This window comes from Microtus oregoni, unplaced genomic scaffold (genome assembly GCF_018167655.1).
Source record: "Microtus oregoni isolate MIOR12 unplaced genomic scaffold, Mior012 000045F_ref0000178, whole genome shotgun sequence".
NCBI classification, from domain to species: domain Eukaryota; kingdom Metazoa; phylum Chordata; class Mammalia; order Rodentia; family Cricetidae; genus Microtus; species Microtus oregoni.
This window is the reverse complement of record NW_024543219.1, coordinates 13,815,835-13,837,260: the sequence shown is the minus strand read 5'-3', so window position 1 is coordinate 13,837,260 and position 21,426 is coordinate 13,815,835. Positions and strand designations below refer to the sequence as shown.

At 46.6% G+C, this 21,426-nt stretch overlaps 1 protein-coding gene across 3 annotated transcripts in view; it reads right to left on the bottom strand.

Moving 5' to 3' along the window:
- The window catches only part of Fbxo34 (F-box protein 34), a 64,482-nt gene extending 55,761 nt beyond the window's left edge, over nucleotides 1–8,721 (bottom strand). For 2 of the 3 annotated variants that reach the window (XM_041633990.1, XM_041633992.1), the window contains exon 1: nucleotides 8,503–8,634. Coding sequence is in view for 1 of the 3 variants with exons in the window: in XM_041633989.1 (XP_041489923.1) it covers nucleotides 8,503–8,645 (143 nt within the window). In the remaining 2 variants the exon portion in view is untranslated. Of the gene's footprint in view, nucleotides 1–8,502 lie in introns of all 3 variants that reach the window. The other variant, XM_041633989.1, reaches the window with a different exon arrangement.
- Between the last annotated feature and the right edge of the window lie 12,705 nt (nucleotides 8,722–21,426).

Genomic DNA, 21,426 nt, shown 5'->3' with positions numbered 1-21,426 from the left:
CTGTTTACTCCACCCACCTAAGGGCTGGCCTATCAAATGGGTCAAGGCAGTTTCTTTATTAACCAATGACCTTCCTCCATCAGCTGAGCCAGGAGACTGTGACCTCTAGCTCAGCTTAGGCTGTACCAGATCTAAGACAGAAAGTGATCATAGAAAGGGAGGAAACAGTACCTCTGGAATTTTTGTCCAAAACCACACACACAATGATTTTCACAGACACTGGAAATTGCACGTATGGCTCACACTGTATTTTCACTGCACAGACTACCATATATTTATCCCCACCTCTTCTAACATGCCCATTCCCACTCTCACCGTGCTCATAAAACAAAGGATAGTTTTCTTTCTTCCACCCACCAGACTAGCCTACTACATCCGAGGCTTAGGAAAATAGCAGATTAAATAGGAAAAGATAAATTCACGAACAAGTGCTTGGCTGATGGGAGCAAGGAAAAGGTGGACTTAGGGCAGCGTAATGAGCATGTGCTGTCTGCAGCTACCGGCCTTGGCCTTAGGAACCCCCTCTCCAACAGCAATGTGTGAGTAGTATGTTAGTCAAGTTCTTCTCAAGAAAAGGGGTCTCAGGCTTCACACACAATTCCTTCCCCTCTGCACATGGCATGAGGACATGAGATCTGAGCTATGACAATTGTACCAGGACCACAAAGGGACAAAAAGCATAAAAGTTGAGCTCATTAAATAAAGGAAGGAAAGCCGGGTGGTGGCAGAGCATACCTTTAGTCCCAGCACTTGGGAGGCAGAGACAGGCGTGAGTTCAAGGCCCCTACAGAGCCAGTTCCAGGACACCCAGGGCGATTAAAGAGAAACCCTGTCAAAAAAAAAAAAAAAAAAAGGAAAAAGAAAAAAAAAGGAAGCAAAATTGAGATCAGAACACACAAGACACAAGTATGCAGTCAGTCAAACTCCATCCTTGGACTTCTCAATGATACTAGCTTGTGAATGAGCTAGTTTTCTGTTATAACAACATTTTAAAAAACAAACAAATGTTACCATTGATTTCACTAGGCTCACTCAGAAAACTACAAGCCATTGCTTTGTTGAGAAGCAACAAAATTAGAAAAGGCTTTATCTTCACATAGGATAATATGGGAGAATCACTTCTGTTCTTCACATGGGACATTGCAGACAAACTCCAACTGTGGCATCACATGGGAACAAAAGTCTCACATAAAGACAGAAATGACATTCTCTCCAAAGGACTGCCATCAAATATAGCTGCAGCAGCTCCTGGTTCAAACACCGGCCCCAAGGTCTGTGTTGGCAGTAGGCATTTAGCAGGCAAGGCTCTGCAGTTACTCTGGTAGAGGCACAATTTAATGAAGCGAGTCAGCCCACCACTTACAAATGTTTCCTTATGAACTCCCATGGCCACTACTGTAGAGAATGCCATCCATCTTGAGCAGTTGATGTAGGTGCGTCTTCTGTCTATGTGTTACTTTCATTGGTTAATAAAGAAACTGCCTTGGCCTTTGATAGGACAGCAGTAGACCAAACAGAATGCTGGGAGAAGGAAAGCAGAATCAGGCAACCGCCATGAAGCTCTAGCCCGAGATGGACGTGGGTTAGAATCTTCCCGGTAAGCCACAACCCTGTGGTGATACACAGATTACTAGATATGGGTTAAAGCAGGATATAAGAGTTAGCCAAGAAGAGGCTAGATATAACGGGCCAGGAAGTGTTTAAATGAATACAGTTTTGTGTGTTGTTATTTCTGGGGCTAAGCTGTGTGGAAGCCAGGCAGGACGAAAAGCAGGCCTGCTCGCCTCATCACTACAAGCAGTGACCAAAAGTGAACAGACACACAAAAGAGGTTCTCCTCTTGGCAGAGGCAACCTTATAAGGATGACTCCTGAAAAGCCCTTAGAGGGTCAAGGACACAGGACAGTCTGAATCTGGATGGCAAAAAATTGCCAGCAAAGGTGAGAAGACAGGCAGGCAAGAAAGAGAGGAGAGCACAAGAAACAATGTCATCAACAAAACCTAGGATGACAAATAGGCAAAGATGTCACTAGAGTCTGGTTTTCACATCACTCCTTCCTCAAATCATGTCATGAAGGGGCTGGAGAGATGGCTCAAGGGTTCAGAGCACTGGCTGCTCTTCCAGAAGACCCAGGTTCAGTTCTCAGCACCCACATGGCAGCTCCCAAACATCTGTAACTCCAGTTCCAGGGATCCCAATATCCTCTTTTTGACCTCAGCAGGCACCAGGCTGTACATGGTACACATGCATGTAACAGGAAACCACCCACACTTGAAAACCAGTTTAAAAACTTCTCCCTAAATTCTGGCATTCCTACTAGTGATACTTTAGACCAAAACTTCCAGGCATTTTAAAAAGAGACAAAAAGTTCACTTCTCCGACTCCATAAATAAAGGCCTTTGTCTGGTAATGAGGAGAATGAACGATTTATGACAAATTTCTCATAGTTCTTGAGGCTGGGACTCGATGATCAATATAAGAGCAGAGAGGGCCCATTCTTCCTAGCCAGCACCTTACTGTGCTCTCACATGGCAGAAGTGTCAGGGTTCCGCCAAGAGTCTTCTAAGCTCTAGCCTTCATGAGGATACATCTAACCACAGCCTGAAGCTCCTAAGAACCCTTCACTTGAGATTAGGATCCAACGGGGGGGGGGGGGGGGGGGGGTAGGAAGGGTACACGCACTCAAGCTACAGACTTCCACCTCTAGTCCTCCAAAGTCACACAAAATAGCTTCACTCCTTAGCAACAACCCCAAACATCTTGACCAATCGAAGCAACAACTCAAAAATCTAACATCCAGGCCTTCATCTAAATCAATAAATGAGAGTCGTCATGAAGCAAACTGCTGTCTAGCACGGCCTGCAACACCAAACAGTTCAAGTGTTTCCAAACTACAATGGTGAGTCAGGCACGGTTCCAAAGGGGAGTAGAACACACATTAAAAGATAAATAAATCACTTCTTAAAACTACTGCAAGCACAGAACCTCCCAGAGCAGTAAAGCCTCAAAGTTCCATAGTCTGACTTGATATTCCGCTTTCCAGACAAACCATGCTGGGGACTGGACCCCCAAGGATACAAGTAGCAGCCACTTCCATGGTTTCACTGGATGCGGGCACAAGTGCTGGAGTTGTTAGATGGAGATGCCACAGAGGTCGCTGGGACAAGCCCCGTCCCTAAAGAGCCACTGAGCTTTGCCCTAGTAGGGGTGCTCTTGATCAGGGCCCACCCATTGCAAGGGTGGAGTATGTCAAGAACCCAAAGTTCTCTAGAGCGGACTTTGAAATCTAGGTGAGGCCGGGGAGGTGGTGGCATATGCCTTTAATCCCAGCACTCAGGAAGCAGAGGGAGGCAGATCTCTGTGAGTTGGAGGGCCAGCCTAATCTACAAGAGCTAGTTCCAGGACAAGCTCCAAAGCTACAGAGAAACCCTGTCTCAAAACAACAACAACAAAAAATCTAGGTGAATACAGAATGTCCGTCCTGTCTACACTCTTGGTCGTGTTCTCTCTCTCTCTCTCTCTCTCTCTCTCTCTCTCTCTCTCTCACACACACACACACACACAAATTTAGGCACTCCGTCCGGTCCGCTCTGAAGGAGCCTGAACCACAAAGTTTAAGACCTCCAGCGAGGTGGCCGTTGTAAACAAGACTGCACCTGGGGAAGTCGAAGTCGACACTGGAATGTGAGGAACAGAACCCTGAAGTCATCCAGGGCCTGCGCAGGGCAGGGCTGCTGTAAGGAGTGGACATGCCTTGGGGATTACTGTCGCCCTAATCTCTTTATCCAAAGTTCACCTGGCTACACCCTGCCTGCTCTGTACTGAGTATCTCTCTCCGTTTCTAACAGGGCCAGTCTGAACTGTGCTGACTCTCTACTCTTTCCATCCCTCTTCCTTATCAAGTGTCCTGCATAACTTGCCTTTGTCACTACATATCACTCTAAGCAGTTAGAGAGGCCACTTTGCTGAAGTGTCTCTTCTGCCACACACCTAGCATTCGGACAGTGTGGTCCTAAAAGCACCAGGACACAAGAACAAACCCCCAGTTCTGCCCACTTTAGCATGGACTGCCATCCCTACCTTTTCCAACACACTCTGCACTTCACCTGAGGCTACAGTGGTCCCAGCAGCCCCACTCCCCTCAAAGCCACCCCACAGTTTTAGTTCCGGCTTCCAGGGGCCACTCTCCACCCTCACTCAACAGGACTTCTAAAACAAAACCCTCTCCTAGGTTCTTTCACAGAAGCAAAGGCTGTGCTCTCTGGGCTAGGAAGCTTCGGACTCCCTCACAGGACAGACGACGAGGTCAGACAGGTCTCCAACCTCTTCAAGGGTCCACTCTCTGTCATAACAGTGTGCACTAGGAGAGCAGGGAGGAGGGTTTAAACAGACGGGGCCAGACGGCCTCACGAACAACAAGAGCAGAGGATGGAAAGCCACGTGCGCCAACTAGAGACTTTCTGTGGCACCGTAATGCTCTATGATCCTGACAGGATACACGGCTCAGGATATGTAGACACAGACCTGGACACTTTACCATACATGTCACCTAAAATCAAGTTAATAATAAGTATTCTGAAGGATTTACATGTGAAGTATACTTATTATAAAATACAACAAAAATCTAAGATTGGCTGGTAGACAGAGGGAAACGAGCAGGCAGTAAAACAGACCCACCTATTTCATGGAAGACTATGGAATTACAGATATGGGTATATAGATATTCAACATTCAAATATTTTTCTGTAATGATTAACGGTTTCCCCATAAAATGTCAGGAAGATATGACAAATGAAGGCTAGGAGCTCAGGCACTTCTCAAGTCCACAGACTAAGAGAACTCACTTTAATGAAAACGTCCACACACATCTTAAAGTGGAGACAGGCATAGTGAAGCTTGCCTAGAGTCTCAGGCCTTGAAAGGCTGTGGTAGGGAGACCATGAGTTCAAGGCCAGCCTGAACTATGTGATTATACTCTCATCTCAAAAAGCAAAAAATTGAAGGGAAGGAAGGCGAAGAGAGGACAGATGCAATTTTGACCGCCCAGAGACTAGCTCCAGCCTTGAGCACTCATCCTTCTCACTCACTCCAGGAAAATACACATCAGTGATGTGATGAGTCCTTTGTCCGAGCCTACGTAACTACTCCAGCCTTCCTACCCGAGTTTCTAACCCTCTTCACACTGACACTCGGGATGGAACACCTGGCCAGCCAAGCGCAGCAGCAGCAGTCTGGCTAAGCCCGTGAGTGAGCATTAAAGGTGACAGCTCCGTCGGTGAGGAGTAAAGTGCTTGCCACACCAGCATGAGGCCCTGAGTTCAGATCCCCAGAACCTGTGCAAAGCTGAGCACACTGGCACAGGCCTGGATCACACTTAGACTCACACTGTGCGGGCACACTGGCATAGGCTTGGAGTCACAAACTTATATTGTGATTAAGGTATGAAATGGACAAGCTAGGTTATGAAACTAAGCATTTCTGACGTGAGTGCAGTAACTAGAAAATGAAGTTGAAAATGAAAGGTTAAGTAATTTTAGTGAACACTGAGAACCACATACATTTTAATTAACTCCACTCCGTCCTGGATGACACAGTAGGCTCTCTGCTTCAACATCCCATAGACAACATAAGTGGGAAGATAAGGTAGACAGGACCGACAGAAATCCATTCCAAATGGCCCTCTGTTGTTGCTCCAAAGGCCAGCACGCAGCTCATGCACTTGAATTCTGCCTGTCACAAATGACCTAACAAGGAAGGCATTTATCACACCATAGTAGCTTCCCCCATGTATCTGGCTTTAAACAGCTGCAAATTTTGGAAATTAGCTAGCTCTAAATGAAGTCTCTCGAGTATGTTCTCCTACCAACAAATATTAAGACACAAGTGAAGCCCAATGGGATTCCAGTATTATAGAAATTAAACTAGGTGAGCATAAACTAAGTTTGGAAAATAAAGTAGAAACTGTTTAGCATGTTAGTAAAACAGCTGAGCCAATGAGCATATCCTAAGGACTTCTGTCTAATAGCACACTCTGCTCACAATGTTGCCTTATTCGTCACAAAGATGCCACATTACTAATGATGCTTTAGTTCCTTCAAATTCTGTGAGTGAACTAAATGACAAAATGTCTTTTAAAAAAATAAGCTTAATCTCCAATTTCCATAAAACCATTTAAGTAAAGGCTGCTTCCTGGACCAAAAACTGCAAGACGTGGGTGAGAAGCACCGAAGCAGAAGCAGGTTATAGAAATGTTCCATAGTCATGGCTTGTTATGCAATGACACACATGCAGGCGGCTTTCTTGTGCCCACCACTGTTTCTTAGTAACATCAGAACACACTAAGACTTTCATTCTCCACCCAGTAACTCTTCTCTTTCCATGTAAAAATAAAAACTAACACCGAAGCAAGATAGACAGTGAGGTGGCCAAGCACTGGCAAGCACAGCAGTCAGCTACAGGGTTTTTAACTCCCGTTTACACTGACCCCACCCCTTCCATTTATATTAGCAGTGTCCATTTACACAGAGCGAGCGACCCCTTCACAGGGCTCACACACCAGATATTTACAATTCATAACAGTAGTAAAATTAGTTATCAAGGAGCAAAGGAATAACTTTATGGTGGGGTCTCCACTACACGAGCAGCTGTATTAAAGGGCTGCGGCATTAGGAATAACTTTGTGGTGGGGTTTCCACTACATGTGCAGCTGTGTTAAAGGGCTGAGACATCAGGAAGGTTGAGAACCACTGACAGCCAGTCAGATCCAACAGTCAGGGCCTGGGAATGTAGCTCAGTGCCGATCGGTATTCCTGCAGGAGACCCTAGACTTGTCTCTCTGGACACACATCCAAATCCAGTATTAACAGATAATTTTTGCTTTCATTTCCTGTGCTAATTTGCATTTCATCTGCATACTGATGCAAAATCCAGAAAGCCATTAAAAGTCTTCAAGGAGCCAGGTGTGATGGCACGCACAGGTAATCCCAGCACACCAGGGGCAGGCTGAGGGTTCAAGGACAGCCTAGACAGCACAGCAAGTACCACGCCACTCAGAGCTAGAGTGAGACCCTGTCAAAAAAAGTTATTAAGGATATATTTGCCTATAAAAATGCAAATATTTGAAGAGCAAATGGGAAGCAGAAAGTATTGGAAAGAGGGGACCCTACTATTGCAAGTAACTGTGCATGAGGAGGCACAGACAGTTCCAATGAAGGCTTCCTTCTGAGAACCCTAATTGTAAGCATGCTTCGGTTTTAAGTCTGCTACCTTTGAACAAGAGTCTAGAAGGAAGAAAGGCTGAAAGGACTGAGTCTCTGGAATGTCTCCTGCAGGTTAGTTCAGCACGCCAGCTTCTATGCAGGTCAAAGCCAAGAAAATCATCATACACAAAATCTCCTAAAATTTATAATTTCACATTCAAAGCACTACTGATGAAATTTTAGTTACCAGTCCCAAAAAGCAATCTTCAGATGTGTTATTATATTAAGTTACAGCCCAGTCTGTTTTTTTTTTTTAAAAAAAGCAAAAAAATAAAAAGGTCTTGTTGCTGAGCTATAACCACAGAAAACCTCCAATTATCCTTCATGGGGGGGGGGGACGATAAACACTTGGATAAATTAAATCCTCAGGTGATTATTATTTAAAAAGAGCTCTTATAAAACAAAGTTCGTTTAAGATCTGCTTGCCACGGCCATTCGCTAACTAAAAGGCTAACAAGCAGATCACTAGCCAGAAAAAGGTAAATAAAGCCAACGGAATTATCGGCACTCCAGTTGGTTCTGCCCCCGCTCACCCCTCCCCAGCAACTGCTGTTATCAAACCATCAAACTGAGTTTAGCTTCCTGAAAGACACTCACAGGGAATATCCCAAAACCCCTTCTCCCGCCTCCCCTCAAGATCTCCCACAATTTCTCTACTTCTAAACCAAATGTCCTTAAATTGACACTAACGATGCTTTCTGAAATGAAGTTTAAACACCTGACAATTATTACATTCAAATTCTACGAAGCTGATATCCACGATTTCGGTTCAAATCTGCGAGGACTGAACTTCCTTTTTCTCCCCGCGGGTCCTCCCAGCCCTTCCGCCACTCGGGGCCTGCGGTGACATCACGGTCTCTCCGGGTAGAGCCCTGACATCACAGGCACACACCGAGCCTCGGAACTGTGACCTCACCGCCGCAGGCTCACACGGCGGGGCCCGGGAGGGTGGAGGAGACGCGCCGCTCACCTGCGCCGGGACGCCTCCCCCCACTCCCCGCGCCCGGCAAGCAGCTCCCCCGCGGCGGCCTAGCTCGGGTCGCCCGCCTCGGGGCCCGGGGACCCGCGGACGCACGACCTCTGGGCCAGGCCGCGCGGACGGCGCCCGGGAGGACGCGGCGGCTGCACCCCCGAGCGCGGCGCCCCGCGGTCCCCGCCCCCAACGCCCGGCCTCGCCGCGGGGAGCAGCGGGAGCCGCCACAGTGTCCGCCCGCCGCGCGCCCGCGCCCCCGCCCGGCCCACCTGTGCTTCTGCCCGGCCGGGGCCTGGCCCGGGGCTGCGGCAGCCCGATGCGGCGGCGGCAGGCCTGACTCGCTCCCCGAGACTGAGGCGGACCGGGAGCTCAGCGCAGCGCGGCGGAGCCCAACGCTCGCCCCGAAACCCATTTGTTTGGCTAAACCGGCGTGACATCACGCGCCGGCCCAATCGACGGTTGCCCGGGGGCGGGGCCGCGGAGCCTGCGTGCGCCGCCGCCCCCTGCCGGCGGCCGCGAGCGCTGCGGAGAGAGGTGGACGGTACCGGGAGGAGCGCCTGCAAGCCCCCAGTGGTGGAGAAGGGGGGGGAGTGTGACCGAGGGCAAGAACCTTAACCCTAGAGCAAGGTTAGAGTGACAAGTTTATTAGCGCTCAAGGGTGGTCCAGAAGTCGAAACGTGCTTGACACTGAGATGTCCAAAATACCTGGGTCCTTATCTTGGTTCTGCCACTAGCTTATATGGTTTTATTTCAAAGTTCAATTTTGTAAAAAAATTTGGGCGGTTGCTTCACATCTGTAATCCCAGAATCTGGGAAGTGGCTGCAGGTGGATGAGAAGTTAAAGGTCGCAGGGCGATGGTGGCACATGCCATTAATCCCAGCTCTAAAGAAGCAGAGGCAGGCGGATCTCTGTGAGTTCAAGGCCAACCTGGTCTACAGAGTGAATTCCAGGGCAGCCAGGCCTGTTTCACAGAGAAACCCTATCAACAATAAAAAATAAATAATAACGTTCAAGGTCACTCTCAATAACAACAACACAAATTTGAGATCAGCCTGGACTGCTCTTCTGGGGGAACTCAGTTCAATTCCCAGCACCACACAGTGGTTGGTTCACAACTGTCTAATCCCAAGGAATTAGATGCCCTCTTTTGGCCTCCATAGACACTGAATGCATATGGTGTACAGACACATGCAGGCAAAACACCATAAACATAAAGAAAATTTAAATTTACCAGAAATTATATTTTACATGAAATTATGACTGAAGTACCTACCAGAAAGTACATAAACTTTGAGGTTGAAATACTAGTCTAGAGCAACCTACAGGCTTGTCAATTTAAAAAAAAAAATCCCAGATTTCCAATACTTATATTCAAGTCAGAGAATCAATAAACTAATTTTTAATAATCTTTAAAATTATTGTTTCCATAGAATAATTTTAACCACATTGGACAGTGTGCTGGCTAGTTTTATAATAACTTGACACAAGCTAAAGTCACCTGAGAGGAGGGAGCCTCAACTGAGAAAATGCCTCCATAATATCAGGCCATAGGCATGCCTGTATACAGCATTTTCTTAATTAGTAATATGGGAGGGCACAATCTATTTGGGTGGTGCCACCCCTGGGCTGGTGGTCCTGGGTTCTACAAGAAAGCAGGCCGAGCAAGCCCGGGGAGCAAGTCATAAGCAGCACCCTTCCATGGCCTTGCATCTGCTCCTGCCTCCAGGTCTGTGTGTGCAGTGGGTGGGTTCCTGAAGTAAACAGAGGAAGGTATCAGATTCTCTGGATCTGAAGTTACAGGTGGTTGGGAGCCTTCTGGAGGTTAGCCCAGGGATTGAGTATAAGTCAGTGTGGAAAAGTCCTGGGTTCAAATCCTAGCACCCAAATCAGGAAACTGGTTTTACCAAGCCCTTTAAGAAAACAGGGGCTGGAGAGATGGTTCTGCAGCGAAGATCACCCACCTATTCTTGCAGGGGACCTGAATTCTGTTCTGAGCACCCTCATCAGGTGCTCACCTGTTACCACGTGTAATTCCGGTTTCTGGAGAGCTGACAACCTCTTCTGGCCTCTGCAGGTGTCTTCATGTACACAGTGCCGGTAAAGTCATGTATCACACACACACACACACACACACACACACACACACACACATTATAAACATTTGTGCTAGCCACTTAATATAAAACTACTCTTGGGAATGCTTGTTGGGAGTCTCAGGCAGGAGGCTTCCATGTGTTCAAGACCAGCTTGTCCAGTGTGTAAGACCCTGACTCTCAGGAGTGGAAAGATGGCACAGCACTAAGTGCTGGTTGCTCTTCCCAGGGACTCTGCACCCACATGGTGGCTCAAACCATCTGTCACTTCAGTCCCAGGGACTCTGATGCCCTCTTTGGGCACCAGACACATACCTGGTGCACATACGTGCAGGCAAAACACCCTTACACATAAAACATTTTTTTAAACCTTACTCAAACCAGGCAGTGGTGGCACATGCCTTTAATCCCAGTACTCAGGAAGCAGAGGCAGGGACATCTCTGTGAGTTCAGGGCCAGCCTGGTCTACCAAAGAGAGTTCCAGGACAGGCTCCAAACCTACAAAGACCCTGTCTTGAGAAAAAAAACAAACTTAAACTATAGAAAACAAACTTCTTGTAAAACATATGTGTATGACCTGCACGTGAAGTTTAAGTGTCAAAATGTCAAAATCGTGCCCGTGAGATGGCTCAGTAGATAAAGGTGCCTAACATCAAGCCTGACACCCCGAGTTCAATCCCCAGAACCCACCTGATAGGAGGAGGAAACTGATCCCCAAAAGTGGTCCTCTGACCTTCACATGTATACCATGAATGCCCCCACACACACTTAAAAATAAGCCAAGCATGGTGGCACACATCTGTAACCCCCGAATCTGGGGACCAAGACAGGAGATTGCTAGCAGTTCAAGGCCACTCTGGGCAACATTGGTACCAGGATAGTGGGCTATATCAGTCACTTTCTCTTTGCCGGGATCAAAATACTTCACAAAATCAACTTAAGAAATGCAGGGCTTATTTTGTGGGGCTGGAGAGATGGCTTAGTGGTTAAGAGCTCTTGCTGCTATTATAGAGGACCCGATTTCAATCCCAGCACCCACATGGCAACTCACAACCTGCTATAACTACAGGTGCAGGGGCTCTGACTCCCTCTTCTGACCTACAAGGGTACCAGGCACACATGACACCTAGACATAGATGCAGCAAAACTCGTAAATATGAGATAGAATTAAAAATCTAAAGCTTTCGGGGGCTGGAGAGCTGGTTCAGCGGTTAAGAGCAGTAGCTGCTCTTCCAAAGGTCCAGAGTTCAATTCCCAGCAACCATATGGTGGCTCACAACCATCTGTAATGAGATTTGGTGCCCTCTTCTGGCGTGCAGGCATACGTGGAGGCAGAATACTGTATACATAATAAATAAATCTTTAAAAAAAATCTAAAGCTTTCTTAAGATAAAAAGAAGGGTTTATGTTGCTCACAGTTTGAAACGGAGAAGGTGCAGCGGCATTAGCGAGGCAGCTGGTCATATGGTGTCCACAGTCGGGAAACAGAGGTAAATGACAGCATTTAGCATCTTCCTTACGTTCAGTCCAGAGCCCCAGCCTGTCCCGTGCTGCTGCCCACATTTAGGATGAGCCTTTCTCATCTTGCTGAGGAAGTAGTATCTTTGGTTGTTTCAGTTCCTAAGCAGCAGAAGGCTTTGTATGTATGTGTGTGTAGGTTCCAGGGATGGAACTCTAGGCATGAGGCTTTTGCAAGATCTTTGACCCACTTAGCCGTCACTCTGGATGTAGTTTTAAATGTTTGTAACAAAAACAAAGCCATATTTTTTTAACACCAGATACTGCACTAGAGCCCAGGAAATCAAAAGGAACTTTGGATAATGAGATGCTACCAGCATGCAAGCCGATGTCCTCTCAGTACAGTGACATCTGTGAGAACTGCCAGGAGTTCCAGGTCAACCTGGACTATATACTGAAACCTTCTACCAAAAAAAAAAAAAAACAAAACCAAATCAAACAATAACTATATGAAAATGTCTGTAACATAATATCCAGATATAAATGCAATTAATGTTGGGTATTAACAAACTGCCATGCTAAGCATGCATGCCTGTCCTAGCACTGAGGAGGCAAAGGCTCTGGATTACTGCAAGCTCCAGACCAGTCTGTTCTACACACAAGATTCTACCTGTTCTGCCTGAAACAAACGAACAAACGAACGAACCAAAGCGACAGCAAAATAACCAAGCTGTAGGGCCGGAGAAGAAGCTCAATTGGTGTTTTGAGAACCTGAGCTCAATCCCCAGAACTCACATTAAAACAAACAAAACAAAACAAAAAACCAAACAATAAAGTGGCCAGGTCGTGGTGGGTGGTGATGCAGAGACAGGAGGATGTTTGTGAGTTCAGAGACAGCCTGGTCTACAGAGTGAGTTCCAGGACAAGTCAGGGCTACACAGAGAAACCCTGTCTCAAAAAAACAAAACAAAAAACAAAAACAAACAAACAAACAAAAACCTGTTTGTCATCCATCTTCCATATGCCTTCCACATAAACATACATACATATGAATACACAGAACATGCATAAAATTGTTCTGCCTCATTGCCAGCTAGTAAAGTCCCAGACCAGCTGCTAGGGTGTGGCGAGCAGCACTGGTCTAACTCTAAAGTATGACGTCATGTTAGGAAAGTGCTCCCTTGCCTCTCTCCATCTGTATAATAGCAAGAAAAGGGCCAGGAAGCCAGAGCAGTACACAACACCAAGAGCCCTGTGATAGACACTCAGGAGACAGTGCGGCAGGGGTGCCTGGGGGGGGGCTGACAATGATGCAGAGAAACCCATAGGAGATAAAAGAGTCCAAGTGGCCCAGCAGCAGAAAAGTAAAAATACACCATACCAACTTTTATTACCCTGCCAATGACTAGAACTGAGTTTTCTCAAACCAACAAACACTATAGACAAAGTTAAATTAATAGCAGCACAGTGGCTTTGGTCTTACATAGGCTTTTGTTTCACTGATGTTCTGTGCAGGGAACACAACATCAACTAAGAGAAAAACTAAGACATACCACTTCCTGTTTAATAACCATATTCCTGTCACCAACGGAGGTAAAAAACCATCCCAACCCCCAATCTAGTCCATCTTTAGCTTCTTCCTCAAGCTCTTAATGTTCACAGGTCTCACTTCCCCCATCTCCAGGGAAAGGAAACCAAGACACAGAAGGCAGACTCCATTAGGCCTTGCATCAAGGTGCGTCTTTACCGCAGAACACAGGCCAGTCCTGTCTACTTGGACTGTGCAGTTGAGAAGATCAAATAATAAGGGCAAAAGTGCTTTCTAAAGTCTAAACGCAGAGCCAGAGAGATGGCTCAGCCAGTCACGGGTTCCCCAGCAAGCAGGGAGACCCGAGTTGTAACCCCAGCACCCATGTGAAGGACCAAGGCCTGATATCACAAGCTTGTCAACACAGTTGGGGGAAGTCGAGACATGAAGAACCCTGGGGACCGGTTGGCCGGTCTAGCCAGATCATCTAGTTCCATGTTCAGTGAGAGACAAGGTCCCCCCAAAATGGGAAGGAAGCTATAGATGTATTTCAGTTTGGTAAAGTATGCGTCTAGTGTTCATAAGGGTGTAGGGCTCAGGCTCCAGCACCATATAAACTGAGCACGGTGGGGCTCAGCTATGGCCCCACCACTCTAGAGGTGGAGGCAGAAGGAGCAGGAGTTCAAGACCAGCCTCAGTCACATAGTCTGAGCCCAACCTGGACTACATGATACCCTTTTTCAAAAATAAGTCAGTAGGAACACTGAGATGGCCCAGCTGGAAAAGGTGTTTCCTGCCAAGCCTGGTGGTCTGAGTTCACTTGCTGGGTGCCACATGGTAGAGAGAGAGAGAGCTGACTCCAGTACGTTGTCCTCTGACCTACATATGTCTTGTGGCACACACAAACACACTAGATACATAAATAAATGAAATAAAAATACCTCAAGTGACATACATGGATCTAATCTACATGGGAAGTAGAAAAAGACAACATCTCCTGAGTAAATTGGGAGCATGGGGGCCATGGGAGAGGGTTGAAGGGGAGGAAGGGTGGGGAGCTCAATAATAACAATTTTAAAAAATCTCAAGTGAACGAGTAAATAAATGGAACCAGAGAGGTAGCTCAGTTGGTAAAGGCCCCGCTGTCGAGCCCGATGGTCCATTGATACCCAGAATGCACTGTGGGAAGTGGAGACTTGACTCCCCCAAGCTGTCTTCTGACCTCCACACACGTACCATGACATGTGCATTCATGCAAGTGTGAGCACACACACACGCACACACACACACACACACAAACAAATGTTAAAAAATATTTACCTAAGGACTGGACAGATGGCTGAGCGACAAGAGCGCTTGTTGCAGAGGACGCAGGTTGGATTCTTTGCATTTACTCGGTGATTTGAAACCATCCATAATCCTAGTTACAGGAGATCCAATGCCATCTTCTGACCTCTGAAGGCACCGAGCGTGTATGTGGTGTACATACACACATGCAGGCAAAAAATTCACACATAAAATAAAATGAATAAATTGAAATTTTAAAATTTAAGTAAATAAGTGCCGGGCGGTGGTGGTGCACGCCTTTAATCCCAGCATTTGGGAGGCAGAGGCAGGCGGATCTCTGTGAGTTCGAGACCAGCCTGGTCTACAAGAGCTAGTTCCAGGACAGGAACCAAAAACTACGGAGAAACCTTGTCTCAAAAAAAAACAAAAAATAAAAAATAAAATAAAATTAAGTAAATAAATTAAGTAGAGAGTGACTGAGGAAGACGCCTGGCATGTACTCACATGTATGCATACACACTTGATCATGGGCATGCATGAAGTTTAAAACTGACTTGCATGGTGGTGGGCATCTGTAATCAAGCACTCAGGAGGCAGAGGCAGGAGTGCAGTAAGTAACAGGTCAACCTAGGCTACAGGAGAGTCTATCTCTAAAAGGGGAGAGTTGTATTTTTTTTTACTAAATATTTATTTATTTATTTATTTATTTATTTATTTATTTATTATGTATGCAATATTCTGTCTGTATGCCTGAAGGCCAGAAGAGGGCGCCAGACCTCTTTACAGATGGTTGTGAGCCACCATGTGGTTGCTGGGAATTGAACTCAGGACCTTTGGAAGAGCAGGCAATGCTCTTAACCACTGAGCCATCTCTCCAGCCCCCGAGAGTTGTATTTTTTAAATATCCCTTAGGTCTACTTACTTTAGTTCATCCACACTTTCATAAAGAACATGTAGACTTATTATTGACAGCATCATGGCAAACCTAGTTAAGGCGCTAGGTCTCCTGATGCCTATGACATCACCCACAGAAGCTCTGATTGTCAGTGTCCTGAGCCTTTCAGTGGCATTAGGAAGGTAGCTTTTACCACCAGCACTGGGGACCTAGCAACTTCCATAGATATTTCACTTCCTGGTGACATGGAAGAGGTGGCTGATTCCTTCTTCTGCTACAGAATTCCATGAAAAATTTGGGCCAGAGACTTCCCATTCCTATCATAAAAATTAACACCCGGGCAGAGTCTGATAACAGGATACAGTGCTTCCCCAATGTGCCCCTGCGTATTTGACTTTCGACTAGAATTCTGGGCATAAGCAACAATCTTCATCCTGCCAGTCTCGTGACCTTCATTTCCCAAGCCTCCTGCTCCTATCTCCCTGTTTGTTTGCTTGTTTATTTATTCAGACCTGTTTCTCACTGCAACAAAAGCCTGGAACACAAGCTCTTGCTACCTCAGCCTGCGGCGCCCTGGGGTACAGGTGTGTGGCCCTGAGCTCAGCTCCTAGTGGATTCACAGCCAGTCTGGGATACAGGAGACCCTATGAATGATGCGAATGGAATGTTGTCTCTAGCACAGTTCAAGTGTAGCAGAACAGGACTCAAGAAAGTCAGTTTGTTCGGGCCTTTTCCAAGTTGAACAATCCCTGCTCACTCTCAAAACCTGTTCTTATCCCTTAGCCCGAAAGGTTCCTCCCTGCAACTGGTTAGCCACAACACTAGTTTAGGTGTTGGTTTAAGGATTCCCTAAAAGCACTTAAGATGCAGTGATCTATGTGTTAAGATGGGGTTTGACTTGCTTCATTTACTGAGCAAGTGCATCTTTGGCTGAGATTCCGCTTGTCCTTTGAGGAGTCGTGGAGACACAGCTGAACTTCCCTAGCCATCCTAAAAGTGTGTTCTTTCACAAAGCCGTAGCGTTATCTCTCAGCATGAACGGCTCTCATTTTGATGTACCATTTCCTGTGGCACGACTGCTCCTCAGACATGGGGAGCTGAGTTTGATTCATCTTTATACCATGCAGCTAACCTCAAGTTCTGGTGCTTAGGAGGTATCTGGTAAGCAAAGGTTGAAAGGGTTCAAGGATTTTCCCGTAGGGACAACAGCGAGCTGTACTGAGGAGCATTTAGCCCCTGCAGTTATAAGCGTTTGAAAAATAGAGGGGAAGACAAGAGACATAGTCTCTATCCCAAGACTCTTCCTGAAACTTCCCCAGAGTCCCTTAGCCCGTGAAGTCAGATGAAGAGAGAAAGCCGAAGAAGCCATAGACCCTGAGGTCTGAAGCTGACCAAGCAGACACACGGAAGTTGTGACTTCTTAAAACAAAAGGCCCAAGAGCTACGTCTAGAGAACCAAGAGCCGAGGTAACAATGCTGATGTAAGAGTCAGAGTAAAAATCACAAAGGAAGACGGCAACCTTGTGTATCCTGACAGTTATTATAGCACACAAGGAATTAAAGCCAGCCTCGCTCCGAGGACAGAACTATATCAGGCCAACACTCATCACACACAAGTCACCACTGTCATCACCATCGCTGTCTCCAGGCTCTTGGTTCTTCAGTCTGCGCTCAGAAATGTGGCCCGTCCTTGTCAGGCATGCTCTCATCCCCGTCCATTCTCCCGCTTCCTCCTGTCTTAGCTAAAATGTCTCTCCTCAGAGAGCTTTCCCTAACTGTCAATCCTGGTCATTTTCCTTTATTAATACACATCCCCGCCATAGCAGGTACCCAACACATAGCTGTTGAATTCATTGAACGACTCATACTTTTCCTTATAGTTGACTCTGGGACATGAGAACTAACCTCAGTGGATGACTGACAGAACAGATGAGAGTAGAGAGGCCTGGCTGTCGGAAGGAAGGCACGGAAGAGATAGATTCTGAACTGCTGCACAGATACCCTGACGAAAGGACCACCTGCATCTCCTAGAGACAGCAGAGCTACACTTCACTAGATATTCTCCATCACTGATCGCAAAACTACGTCACTGAGCAGTTAGGTTAAGTGGTTCTCAACCTGTGGGTCACGACCCCTTTGTGGTTGGATTGATACTTTTACAAGGGTCACCTAAGACCATCAGAAAACATATTTATTTACAATACAATTTGTAACAGTAGCAAAATTACAGTTTTGAAGTAACAAAGAAAATCCTCTTATGGTTGGGGTCACCACAACATGAGGACTGTATTAAAGGGTCGCAGCATTAGGAAGGTGGAGGACCACTGGTTTAGATAAACTAGCATTAACTGGGAAAGCATAGGTAACTGATCGCTGCTGGTCTTCTGTGCTCCAGTGCGGTGGGTCTGCACCGGTGGAGTGAATACCGATTGCCCTAAGCTAATCACTTTCCCATCACAGGAGGATTGATTTCACTTCCAAAAGGCTTTCTGTGTTTCTAGAGACTGGTTGTCACCACTCAAGGGGAGACACTGTAGGTGTCCAGTCCAATAAACACTTAACATTGGGCATCACGAAATACAGTTCCCAACACACACACAGTCACGCCACCCAAAACGCCAACAATCCCTAACTTGAGAAACCCTCCCCCAGCAAACAGCATTGGCCAATATCCCTGTAACGGATTGGCTCCAGTGAGTGAGACTCAAATCTTGGCAATAAAATACAAAGGGAAGTTTGCTGAGATATTGTTGGAAAGGGTGTTATACTTTGTTTTGGTTTGTTCAGAAGGAATCTTGCTGGCCTAGTTTCTCTGTGTAGCTCAGTCTATCCACAAATTCCCGGACATCCTTCTGGTTCAGTCTCCTAACACGCACATACCTCCATGCTGAGGTGAAAAGACTTTTCTTAACCTTAAAGAAGACGGGTAAAATTCATCACACATGTTCCTGTTTGGGGGGAGGGAGGGAAGGGAAGTAGGACATAAGACGGTGACGTTGGTGGCGACCCTGTTGTGAGACGCATGCCTGAGATGTCAGAGTCTAGAAGAGTGCCTGCCTGGAATCTTGGGACGTCAGAGGAGTTAACAGAAGAAACTTAACAAGGACAGCACAGCAGAAGAATAGGAGATGCCTGTATCCTTCAGGACATCCATGAGACTGATTAACCAACCCTTAAGACTTCTTGTCATATGAGGCAATACATCCATTAAAACAATTTATGGGACTCCAAAAAATCTGTGGCTGAAAACATCCTAGAGTATTTTAATTTTTTTTAATAGGTTGAATAGAAAATAAAACAAAGGAAGGAAGACTCTGGTGTATTCTTTTGGGAACAAGCTCGGTAGTCGCCTAATAATAAAATAATTTTTATTTTTGTGCTCCCAGAATATTCTTGACTTCATTATAGCGGATAATAAAATCCAGGAATAGGGAGAGCTTTTTCTATTAATGCTTACGGCAATGTTCTCTAAATAAACCATGAGGATCTCCTGTGCCATTCTGAAGCCTTTGAGAAGATGGCATTTCCTAATGACTGCAGTGTAAGTGGAGGAGCCGTCAGCATGCGCAGGAGGCCAGCCAGCCTGCCCCTGCCCTTGTGGAGTGCTCTCACCTAAATAGCAGGCACCTGCGGCACCAAGGAGGTGCTGGCTCGCTAAAATAACCCGGCTACATAGCTTGCTAAAACGGCCCATGGAATGGATTTTTACTCAGAACTGAGTTCTTTGAAAAAGCCAGCAACTTCTGGTGCAGCTTCTGAGTTTGCTGACATTTTCTTAGCAGCCGTAACGACACCTCTAATGCCAAGTCTTGCTTGAAAACACCAACAACACTTTTCAAAACGCTTGCCCGCATGAACACGCCCGCGCACATGCGCACACACATGCACACGCACACACACTGAATAAATGTGATGAAAATTAAAATGCATGTGTGACTGAGACCTATGCCAAAGGCAGCGTTCAGCCATAAAGAAGTCCTTCTCCCATCATGCTGAACACGGAGTAAGAAGGGGAGGGAACGGCAGCAGAATGAGCCCCAGTTGGAGGGGACAGGGCCAGCCCAGCCGACCATCTGGTCCAGTTTCACGCTGTTCTTTCCTTACCTCAGGGACCCAGAGAGGAGCAGGCTGCAGACGATTTGCCCCTGACCAACTGGGAGCGCTAGAGATGCCCACACATCAGTGACTGAAGAATAAGGAAGAATTGCTGCCAAGGGGCCAGGGGCCTGAGGATAAAGAAGGGCTGAAGGCGGCTTGGGGGAGTTCGGCAGCAAAGACCCAGCTTGATTTACACAGCACTTGCCTGGATAGTGGTGTAAATCCTCCCACCCTGGTCGGTTCAAGCTTTTAATGTGTTGGAGTTGGGAACGGAAATCCAGACTTGGCCCTCCACACTTCCCAGGTGCTGGTCCGGGTCATGTGGAGTTTTTGATAGGGAAGCTACAACAAAGAGAAAGTGACATTTTATGGCCTTTGGCTTTTCGACTTCTCTGTAACATCAGATCCATGACAGGAGGATAAGAGAAGGACCACTCGAACCAGTGACCCCAGTTCAGGTGGCGATTGGAACGGATAGATAATTGTCAGCATCTGTAGCATGATGAAGGCTAGAGTAACGCCTTTCGAGTCTCTAGGAGATGGGAGTCAAGATGGGGTTCACATAAGTGAACAATCTTTTGTCGGAGGGACCCCATCCCTAGAGGAAACCCATCCATTTAGGGCTCTGGACCCTTGATCTTGGCAACATTGTAGAAGAGTCCTTCATTGTGGAGATGGTCAGTAAGAGCGTTGCTTCCTGAGTGATTAGCCTTGGATCTCTGACCAGTTTGAAAGCGAGGAACATAAGGGTGTTTTCCAAGTACCTAAATGCATAAATTTTCTCTTCTTAAACTCCAAGGATTCTCCAGCCTAAAGAACTCTCAATCAGTTGCTTTGAGTCTTCCTTTTATAAAGAAATAAACTAGATTTGATGATATCTCATCAATTCTTTTCAGTCTCTGCAAGAAATTTAGGTTTTGACTTTTGGCTCTTCTCATCTTCCTATCATGATGCTTCTATCCCTGATCTTTATCTCTGTTTCAGAAAGAGTCTGCACTGTCTGTATAGAAGAAATTGCATCGGAATTGTTTTTTGTTGGTCTTTTTTTTTTTTGGATGAAATTTCATTTCTTTTCTTGACGTTATTCTGAAAGAACTTGGAATTCCGTCATAGATTTGGCTTCTCCCTTCCTGGGAGCTCTGTGTTCATTTTGGTTCTGGTTTGTGGTAGAGTAATGTTCTAACACAGAGAGGACATCTAGTCAAAAAGCACCACTCTGAGGGCAAGAAGATCCAAGGGCAAACGATCCAAGGGAAGCAACCCGGCCACGTCCTGGTGACAGTAGGAAAAGTCCCTGAGACTGGAATAGGAGACGTGGGTAAAAGAACTACTTGCTACCTTCTGCTCTCACGTTTGGTCAATTTAGTTCTTGACCTGGAATCAAATTCATCTTTGAGCTGAAGGTGCCTCTTTTTCCCTTAACTTCTCATCCACCTGCAGCCACTTCCCAGATTCTGGGATTACAGATGTGAAGCAACCGCCCAAATTTTTTTACAAAATTGAACTTTGAAATAAAACCATATAAGCTAGTGGCAGAACCAAGATAAGGACCCAGGTATTTTGGACATCTCAGTGTCAAGCACGTTTCGACTTCTGGACCACCCTTGAGCGCTAATAAACTTGTCACTCTAACCTTGCTCTAGGGTTAAGGTTCTTGCCCTCGGTCACACTCCCCCCCCTTCTCCACCACTGGGGGCTTGCAGGCGCTCCTCCCGGTACCGTCCACCTCTCTCCGCAGCGCTCGCGGCCGCCGGCAGGGGGCGGCGGCGCACGCAGGCTCCGCGGCCCCGCCCCCGGGCAACCGTCGATTGGGCCGGCGCGTGATGTCACGCC